At 50.6% G+C, this 10,000-nt stretch overlaps 2 protein-coding genes across 4 annotated transcripts in view; both read right to left on the reverse strand.

The window, feature by feature from the left end:
- saraf (store-operated calcium entry-associated regulatory factor) overlaps positions 1-987 on the reverse strand; it is a 25,756-nt gene extending 24,769 nt beyond the window's left edge. The window contains exons 1-2 of the mRNA XM_069166843.1: positions 871-987; positions 316-494 (exon numbers count right to left, since the gene is read on the reverse strand). Of these exons, the coding sequence (XP_069022944.1) occupies positions 316-494; positions 871-943 (252 nt within the window). The 5' untranslated portion in view covers positions 944-987. The remainder of the gene's footprint in view (positions 1-315; positions 495-870) is intronic.
- Positions 988-1,851: 864 nt separating this feature from the next.
- The window catches only part of galnt7 (UDP-N-acetyl-alpha-D-galactosamine: polypeptide N-acetylgalactosaminyltransferase 7), a 16,953-nt gene continuing 8,804 nt past the window's right edge, over positions 1,852-10,000 (reverse strand). Inside the window, exons 5-15 of one of the 3 annotated variants that reach the window (XM_069168405.1) lie at positions 9,291-9,421; positions 8,995-9,074; positions 8,146-8,328; positions 7,408-7,525; positions 7,207-7,329; positions 6,794-6,909; positions 5,132-5,234; positions 4,544-4,642; positions 4,150-4,275; positions 3,271-3,301; positions 1,852-2,949 (exon numbers count right to left, since the gene is read on the reverse strand). In XM_069168405.1, the coding sequence (XP_069024506.1) occupies positions 2,843-2,949; positions 3,271-3,301; positions 4,150-4,275; positions 4,544-4,642; positions 5,132-5,234; positions 6,794-6,909; positions 7,207-7,329; positions 7,408-7,525; positions 8,146-8,328; positions 8,995-9,074; positions 9,291-9,421 (1,217 nt within the window). In that variant the 3' untranslated portion in view covers positions 1,852-2,842. Of the gene's footprint in view, positions 2,950-3,270; positions 3,302-4,149; positions 4,276-4,543; positions 4,643-5,131; positions 5,235-6,793; positions 6,910-7,206; positions 7,330-7,407; positions 7,526-8,145; positions 8,329-8,575; positions 8,759-8,994; positions 9,075-9,290; positions 9,422-10,000 lie in introns of all 3 variants that reach the window. The other 2 variants (XM_069168404.1, XM_069168406.1) reach the window with 2 other exon arrangements.

A 10,000-nucleotide genomic window follows, 5' to 3' on the forward strand; every position in this document is an offset into this window, starting at 1 on the left:
CCCTGTCCACCTGCACCTCCCTGCCCCCCTGCACCTCCCTGTCCAGCAGCACCTCCCTGCCCCCTGCACCTCCCTGCCCCCTGTACCTCCCTGTCCCCCTGCACCTCCCTGTCCAGCAGCACCTCCCTGTCCCCCTGCACCTCGCTGTCCCCCTGCACCTCCCTGTCCAGCAGCACCTCCCTGTCCCCCCTGTACCTCCTTGTCCCCCTGTACCTCCCTGTCCCCTGCACCTCCCTGTCCCCCCTGCACCTCCCTGTCCAGCAGCACCTCCCTGCCCCCTGTACCTCCCTGTCCCCCCTGTACCTCCCTGCTCACCTGTACGTCCACCCCGTCCCAGCCTCTGTTGAGACACTGGACCACCTCGGGGACAAAGGCCTGGCAGCCCGCCGAGCCTCCGACACACTTGATCTGAGGGACGGGGCTGGAGCGCCTCGCGGTGGTGGGACGGTTCTTGTACAGAGTCAGAGCCTGGATGTCCCGCAGCAGGACGCTGCCTGCAGAGGAGACAGGAGACAGAGACGGGTTACCATGGTAGTGGTTACCATGGCACCATCCAGCCGGAAGTCTTTATTTGAACATCCATTAACTGCATTAAATACGTCAACGAGCGGAACTGCGAGCTGAACCAGCAGGAAGGACGGAGCTATATAAACAGAGCACCGGGAACATGTGACGTCAGAGTCGGAGCTTCCTCCGACAGACTGAGTAGTCCGTAACCAGGACGACCAGACAGACCTCCTTCATGTCCTCCTTCATGTCCTCCTCCGGAAGTGGTGTTGTTTTGACAGAGCGGTTCTCTGTTAAATAAAGTCGACCTTCAAACTAAAGGATCCAGGAACCGAACAGGAACCGAACAGGAACCGAACCTACCGTCGTCCCAGCTCCGGGTGTTCCCCACCAACAGAACCTGCAGCACCGCCGTGAAGAGCAGCTTCATCTCCATCGTCTCTCTGCTGCTCGATCAAAACCCGGAAACAAGACGCGTTCACTTCCGTGTTACGTCACATGTTATTGCTTTTACCCACCAATAGGAAATATGCACGACTCCGGAGCGGAGCGGGGCGGGGCGGAGCGGGGCGGGGCGGGGCGGGGCGGGGCGGAGCAGAGCGGAGCGGGGCGGGGCGGAGCGGGGCGGAGCAGAGCGGGGCGGGGCGGGGCGGAGCAGGGCGGAGCAGAGCGGAGCGGGGCGGGGCGGGGCAGAGCGGGGCGGGGCGGGGCGGGGCGGAGCAGAGCGGGGCGGAGCAGAGCGGAGCGGGGCGGGGCGGGGCAGAGCGGGGCGGGGCGGAGCGGAGCGGGGCGGGGCGGAGCAAGAACAGAAATAAACAGAATATTTAAATACTTCGAGGGAAATAAAAGACAAGACTGTTGATCTGTCAGATGATCAGATGAAACATGTCCTGATAATCCTCATCCCGCTGACAGGAAGGTTTTATTTTGTAAACTAATCTGGATGTTTCCTGTGTGACTGATGAACGTCACATTTCACAGTAAACCCTCTGAATCAAACCTTCACACTAGAAACACCGTCCACTCATCCTCACTGCTCCTTTCAAAATAAACCACCAGAAACACACTATTAAAATGTTATAGTTATAGTTTGTGGAAATAACTTTTGTGCCATTTTTTTCTATTCAGTTTCTTTTGTGAACCGGAGTCTAAAAACAAACTAAGAACTAGAAGATGAAAGAAAAGTGAAAGTTTTAGTGTCCGTTTGATGCAGGAGACAGAAACAGGACAGCGAGCTTCTCTTCATATTTGTGCTGCACCCCCCTCCTCCCCCAGGTGACCCGGGTCAGTGACAGGACACCGTGGTGGTAAAAATCAGGTCTTTATTCCCCCCCCCCCCCCCCACCTCATTAAATCTCTGCTATAAGTTACATATTTACATCATTCGAGGCCCAAAACGCACCATGATCATCAGAGAGAAATCAATTTACATTGAACAAACATCCGCACACCAAACCTTCAGACACCCACAGCTCACACCCCGCTTCATTAGGGAGGAGTGTACCCCCCCCCCCCCCTCCAGTCCTCACACGACTCAACGGTCCGACGTCTGTAGAGCAACAGACCTGAACAGAAGGTGTACGAGTTCCTCTTCATCTCTCGCTCTGCGTTTGGAACATCACGTAGGAGGACCGACAGGACGACGGGACGACGGGACGACGGGACGATGGGACGACGGACTCAGACGAGTCGTCTACTGTCTCTCTAAGAAAACAGGACAGAGCAGGACGATGCTGAGTCGGTCATTTTTACATGATGATTGTTTCCCAACAGAAACACGGTGAGTCTTCAGGAGCAGGAGGAGCATCGGGAGCAGGAGGAACATCGGGAGCAGGAGGGGAGGAGCATCGGGAGCAGGAGGAGCATCGGGAGCAGGAGGAACATCGGGAGCAGGAGGGGAGGAGCATCGGGAGCAGGAGGAACATCAGTAGCAGGAGGAACATCGGGAGCAGGAGGAACGAAGAACATCAGCAGCGAGTCGACGTCTCCAACCACGCTGGCTTCACTCATTCAGATCTCCTCCACCTCCTTTTTATAACCCATACATGTTGTGGCCGTCGGCAGCCGACCCAGACGGATCAGTCCACCAATCAGAAGGCTCCTCGGGTGGCTGACGGTCCAATGAGAGCGGGACTGTTACGTAGTTAGAGATGATTGATTTCATGGTTTAGAAAAGACCTGAGCGCCCAGACAGACAGAAGGACAGCGTAAACAGCCGCCACGGAGGACAGAGATGGGTCAGTGTCCCACAGCTCAGTCTGAGGACCGGCGGCTCCTCCGTCCTCTGGAGCGTCCCGTCGTCCAGACGGAGGGCGTGTTGTGGCTGACGGGCTCCTCAAACAGCCACGATGTTGTTCATCTCCCACCTCTGGGTGGTTTTACTGGTGGCACAGTCGGAGATGAAGACTTTGTGCAGCAGGTCGGAGCGGTCCAGACATTTACCTGGAGGAGGACACAGAGACGCAGGGACACAGATCAGAGACTCAGGGACACAGATCAGAGACTCAGGGACACAGAGCAGAGACTCAGGACACAGATCAGAGACTCAGGGACACAGATCAGAGACTCAGGACACAGATCAGAGACTCAGGACACAGATCAGAGACTCAGGGACACAGATCAGAGACTCAGCTTAACTTGTCCTTAACTAAGGACAGCTGTAAAGGGATGTAGAGAATGATTGTTAGTGATGTCCTGATCTGGAGGACACCAGTCAGAGAGACATTCAAATTGTTGGACGGATAAAAATGAAGCAGCTCTTACCTGTTGGCACGTGAGTGAAGCGATGGAGGTCCTGCATAGAGAGACAGATGGACAGAGACAGAGACACAGAGAGAGAGGGACAAAGACATAGAAGGACAGAGACACAGGGACAGATACACAGACAGAGGGAAGGGACAGAAACAGGTTAATTTCATCACTTCTTGTCCGCAACATCCATGTGTGTGTGTGTGTGTGTGTGTATATCTCAGTGTGTGTGAGTGTGTATCTCAGTGTGTGTGTGTGTGAGTGTGTATCAGTGTGTATCTCAGTGTGTGTGTGTGTGTGTGTGTGAGTGTGTCAGTGTGTATCTCAGTGTGTGTCAGTGTGTATCTCAGTGTGTGTGTGTGTGTGTGTGCGTGTGTGAGTGTGTATCAGTGTATATCTCAGTGTGTGTCAGTGTGTGTGTATCTCAGTGTGTGTGTGTGTGTGTATCTCAGTGTGTGTGTGTGTATCTCAGTGTGTGTCAGTGTGTGTGTGTGTGTGTGTGTGTGTGAGTGTGTATCAGTGTATATCTCAGTGTGTGTCAGTGTGTGTATATCTCAGTGTGTGTCAGTGTGTGTGTATCTCAGTGTGTGTGTGTGTGTGTGTATCTCAGTGTGTGTGTGTATCTCAGTGTGTGTGTGTGTATCTCAGTGTGTGTGTGTATCTCAGTGTGTGAGTGTATCTCAGTGTGTGTCAGTGTGTGTGTGTGTGTGTGTGCGTGTGTGAGTGTGTATCAGTGTATATCTCAGTGTGTGTCAGTGTGTGTGTATCTCAGTGTGTGTGTGTGTGTGTATCTCAGTGTGTGTGTGTATCTCAGTGTGTGTGTGTATCTCAGTGTGTGAGTGTATCTCAGTGTGTGTCAGTGTGTGTGTGTGTGTGTGTGTGTGTGTGTGTCACCTTGAAGTACTTCCACTCAGTGTATTGGTTCTGTTCACAGTGTGTAACGATGACAGCTGAATTATCTCCTCTGGTCAGACACTGGTCGTACTGCATCAGCTGGTTGGCTTCGTTGATACGGAACAACTACACACACACACATACACACACACACACACACAATAACAACTGTTTACAAATTGTATTTAGTTCATTTCTGTGTAAACAGGAAGTGGTGCCCAGCAGTGATGTCGCCTGTGTCTATGATCTGTCCAACCTTTCGTCTGAACTACAGAGTCACGAAGAGTCATGATGGGAAATATTCTCAGGACAAATATCCTCGGCCCTGAAGCTCGTCATCGGGCCGGACCGGCGCGCGGGCCGAGCTGAGGCCCAGACAGGAGGGCTACGTTACCTGGTTGCCCCCCATCCGGTGGCACGGCCCGATCTCCACGTTGCCTCCGTTGGTGTGTCCCATGCTGTCGATGCAGTAACTCGTCTCGAAGCCCCGAATCTGCACACGTGGAGCAGGATGTTCAATCAGTTACACAGGAAACACTGGCTGAACGCGTGTGTGTGAGAGTGTGAGTGAGAGTGAGAGTGTGAGTGAGAGTGTGAGAGTGTGTGTGTGAGAGTGTGTGTGCGCGCGTGAGTGTGAGTGCGCGTGTGTGTGAGTGCGTGAGTGTGTGTGCGCGTGTGTGAGTGGGTGGGGTGAGTGAGAGTGCGAGTGTGTGTGTGTGAGTGCGTGAGTGTGTGACTGTGAGTGTGCGTGTGTGAGTGCGCGAGTGTGTGTGTGTGAGAGTGGGTGGGTGAGTGAGAGTGCGAGTGTGTGAGTGCGTGAATGTGTGACTGTGAGTGCGCGTGTGTGAGTGCGTGAATGTGTGTGTGTGTGAGAGCGAGTGTGAGTGCATGAGTGTGTGAGTGTGCGAGAGTGAGAGTGTGAGAGCGAGTGTGTGTGAGTGTGTGTGTGTGCGAGAGCGAGTGTGTGTGTGTGTGTGCCTACCTCCCCCCACTCTACATTTTTAGGAGGCAGAGGGTAGTGCAGTGGGATGTCGTACGCGATTTCCTCCATGAACCATTTGAAACTTTTGCATCGATGTTCCTCCCTAAAAATAAAGTTCAGCCAACAGACAAGAGTTCATTCTCAGTGAGCTCGTCATACTCATTCAAAACCCAAATAAAGGAAGGGGTTTGTCCGAAGAGGACTTCAACGTGTGCGGCTCAAATGTTTTGAAAATGTAATCAACGTAATTTGTGGAGTTTTAAGTCCGTTTTTTTACAGTAAAATTGTGGGAATTAGAAAGTGGAGAAAGAAACATCTGATTTTTTTTAAGCATTAAATAATAAATGTGTAATTACTTCCTGTGATAATAATCCTGCTGCACATCAGGAATATTTTAGCTGTAATCTTTTTTTATGTATTTATTAAACTTAGAGAACCATCAGGGGGCTAAAAGCTCCTAAAAGTTCCTTAAAACTCCTAAAAGGTCCTAAAAACTCCTAAAAGCGCCTAAAAGTTCCTAAAAGGTCCTAAAAGTTCTTAAAAACTCCTAAAAGCTCCTAAAAGCTGCATATGTTTCCAGAACAGACCGTCTGTGACTGGAATATAGAAACAAGGACTACATCAGCCTTTCAAAATAAGAGCTTTAGATGCTGTTTAATTCATGTTCATTCAACACATAGACCTGCTGGATGAAACAAACAAGGAGACGTCTCTGACAACTGGACGTGTGGAGAAAACTCATTTAACATCCAGTAATATGGAATCACTTCCTTTGATCACAAACATTTAATCATCATTTTAATGTGAAGGACACATTTCCCACAAACCCCGTCACTTCCTGTTTCTCCTCTTGTTCCTGTTCCTCCGTGAACAGAGTTTTATTTGGAGATGAAAACAGGAGCAGAGACTTTCTGGTTGAAATGAGGAGTTATTGTTGGTAATAAAGAGAGTTTAGTTTGAAAAGACTTATTTTTGATGGAAATCAAGATGTTTTAATACTTTCAGGGACATGTGGAAGAGTGTTCAGAGTGTTCACAGAGTGTTCACAGAGTGTTCACAGAGTGTTCAGAGAGTGTTCAGAGAGTGTTCACAGAGTGTTCAGAGAGTGTTCAGAGAGTGTTCAGAGAGTGTTCACAGAGTGTTCACAGAGTGTTCAGAGAGTGTTCACAGAGTGTTCACAGAGTGTTCAGAGAGTGTTCAGAGAGTGTTCACAGAGTGTTCAGAGAGTGTTCACAGAGTGTTCACAGAGTGTTCACAGAGTGTTCACAGAGTGTTCACAGAGTGTTCACAGAGTGTTCACAGAGTGTTCAGAGAGTGTTCAGAGAGTGTTCACAGAGTGTTCAGAGTGTTCACAGAGTGTTCACAGAGTGTTCAGAGAGTGTTCAGAGTGTTCACAGAGTGTTCACAGAGTGTTCACAGAGTGTTCACAGAGTGTTCACAGAGTGTTCAGAGAGTGTTCAGAGAGTGTTCAGAGAGTGTTCACAGAGTGTTCAGAGTGTTCACAGAGTGTTCACAGAGTGTTCACAGAGTGTTCAGAGAGTGTTCACAGAGTGTTCAGAGAGTGTTCACAGAGTGTTCACAGAGTGTTCAGAGAGTGTTCACAGAGTGTTCAGAGAGTGTTCACAGAGTGTGTGTTCAGTGAGTTTTGTTGTGTGAACGCACCTGAAGCGTTTCAGGTCACTGATGTCTCCGTAGGCCAGAGTCAAAGTTTCAGGACGGCTGGCGTAGAAGTAGTCCTTATAATCATCCCACCACACCTCCACCACACGGACATAGTTCTACACACACATAGAGTTGTAAATTAGACAATAAAGTGTTAAAATATATCTTTAAATTTAAAGTCTTTCATACGTCGTCTCATAAATGAAACATTTGGAAGAAGAAATGATAAAACGATGAAGGAGTTGGATTCCAGCTGCTGAGGTCAGACAGGAAACATTTTTCAAAATAAAACACCTACTAACAGCTCCTGTCTGTGAGATATGGATATGATTTAATGACCAGGATGTTGATTTTGAAACAACTTTAACCGCCAATGATCTTCGATGGACTATTATCTTTGTCTGCCCTTCTACCTTCAGGGTGGGGGAGGACCCGACATGTGCGGGTGGAGGGTTTCCCTGCCATCCCTGCAGTCTGTAGATGTGACCGACACGAGAACACGGCACAAAGAGCAGCTGGCCGCCGCACTGCCAGATCTACAAACACAACGTGGAGACGAGCCGTTAGCAGGGTGTCCCTCTACACACAAACTACACACATCCGGCCACGTCTACCTTGTAGGATATCTCAAAGTTCTCTCCTCCCCATATCTGCAGGCCCGGGTCGTACAGACCCAGCTCGAAGAAGAAGTCTCTCTCTATAGCGAAGAGGCCTCCTGCCATGGCTGGAGACCTGCGGAGACACATGTACACAGACAAACACATGTTCATCCAGCTTCACGCATCAAAACACGCTGAAAACACGGGCTTCCACTTCCTGTTCTAACAGTGAGACTGAGAGAAACACAGCGAAAGAAATGAGACAGCAAAGGCAAGAAAAAAAGTCTGACAGCGAGACATGATGAATGAGGAAGTGATGGGGTGGGGGTGGGGGTGATGGTGCCCCGGCCCGAACCCGATTCACACCAGAAGCTCCCCTGAAGAGCCGAACAGCAGCATCAGATGGCTGTGACCGTGGAGCAGCCCTTTAAAGTCCCTGCAGAGACGTCCACAGACAGAATGAGAGCAGAAGACACCTGAAGGCCCCCTAGTGAAAGGAGGCACCCCGTTAAAGCAGAGAGCCAGCAGACAGGACAGTGAGGAGCGACCCCCCATCAGTGGGAGGTGCAGGCGGCTCAGTTTAGTTGGTTAGTTGTGCTGTGCAGTAAATTAAAGTCGTGTACTGATCTGAGCTCCGAGCCGGCAGCAACATCAGCTCCACCACAAAGGAGCGAGGCAGCGCTCGTCTTAATGTCACACCTGATTAGAAAAGCGTTGGACGTGTGTCCCCCTCGGTCAGAGGGGTTTCTGTACCTATAGGGCTCAGTGTGAGATTGTCTCAGAGACTTTTCTCTGTCTCCCAGAGGGACTCTCTTCCAGAGCATGCTCCAGTCCCAGGCTCCTCGAGCCAGCCCGTCCTCGTCTCCTCCAGCCTGGGGCTCCACGGTGAACCTCTGGCCGTGGATCGAGTCGATCAGAGGCACCGTGCACACCGTTCTGACAGGGCGGGGCCATGCATGCGCCATACATGGGGGAGGGGGAGGGGGGGCACATGAGGGGGGAGGGTACAGACAGCAGTGCAAGGGAAGACACGCAGACATGTATGTGTGTGTGGGGGGGGGGGGTAGCAGACGGAGACAGAGCAGCACACGGTGCAGGATGGGACAGGTGGGGGGAGGGGGGGGGGGGGGTTGGAGACAGAGAGAACAGGTGAGTTTCAACATGCTTGCTGAGAGCTGTGTACCGGTACGGCTGCGTGGTCTCTTGTCTCTTGGTCTTCTCTCGGTGGCTCAGAGGGACTCTCTTCCACAGCAGACTCCAGTCCCACGCTCCCCGAGCCAGCCCGTCCTCATCGCCCCCCTGCTGGGGCTCCATACTGTACTCATTACCATCTATATAGTCTATCAGGGGGACTGTGCACACGGTCCTGCACACACACACACACACATATATATACACACACACACATATATACATATATATATATATATATATATGTACACACACACACACACACACACACACACACCCTTGTATTGTATCTGTTGATATGTACGCGTGTCCTGTGACTCACTACATCACACAGATGTGCAGAACAGGAAGTCAATGAGCGGATTCTGTTGCAGCTGTCATCACAGGTGAGGCTGAGCAGGTGGGGGTTACCTGTCTTTGGAAATGGGAGCGACCAGCGGAGCGTACCAGTTGACGGCAACCTCACAGTGAGCATCCAGGTAGATGAGCACCTGCAACACAAAGCAACACAAACACATGGATGTCTGTGTTTCACCACCTGTGTGACGGTGTCAGTCTGAAGCCTGATACCTGTCCATCAGGGGAGTTCACCATGAATACTAACACATTCTGAGAAATGACCATGCTGACAGCTGCATCAGTCAGGGGAGGTGGGAGGAGAGGGGAGGTGGGGAGGGGAGGGGAGTGGAGGGGGGGGGAGGTGTTACCTGTCCTTTATTGGCCTTGTGGGCTCCAATACTTCGGGCCTGTATGAGTCCTTCTCTCTTCTCATTTCTGAAGACTTTTACGAGACCGTTCCACTGCTTGATGTACTCCTCCAAGCGCTCCTTCAGGTGGACTACACACACACACACACACGTTTGTACAGCTATCTTTGTGAGGACATCCCCAAGACACTGACAATAACCTTAACCAGCCTGTGACCCTCCACAGTGTCGTCACGTAGTCTGAATGACAACTGGTCCTCTTGTTCCATTCCCTTAAGGTCATTTTAACTACTACTACTACTAATAATAATAATAATAATAATAATGATGTTAGACAGTTATCATACAGTGAAATACTCTAAATCCTAAAACCTTTAAACACAAGTGTGGACCAAAGAGTAAAAGTTAAAACCAGCCGAGTTGAGGATCCGTATTCACAAACAGTCCTCAGACTAAAAGTTCCTCCTACTTTCAAGTCAGAGAAATGTTGTTCAAACTCTGAATGACTTGATGAAAGTGTCCAGATGGTCTGCAGGATGTTTGTGGTCTCATCAGAGACGTCTCTTCTCCCACCAACACAACAACACATGAAAGTGATGAAGATGTTGGAGTGTAGAAATGACTGGAGTCTGTTCAACCTTCATCAGCACTCATCACACACACGCTTTAACACGCAGTTCACTTGATCTCCACCGGAGGTCGCTGTCCGT

The sequence above is a fragment of the Embiotoca jacksoni genome, unplaced genomic scaffold (genome assembly GCF_022577435.1).
Source record: "Embiotoca jacksoni isolate LCO1_2020_lvr unplaced genomic scaffold, fEmbJac1.0.p SCAF_4, whole genome shotgun sequence".
Taxonomy (NCBI): Eukaryota; Metazoa; Chordata; class Actinopteri; family Embiotocidae; genus Embiotoca; species Embiotoca jacksoni.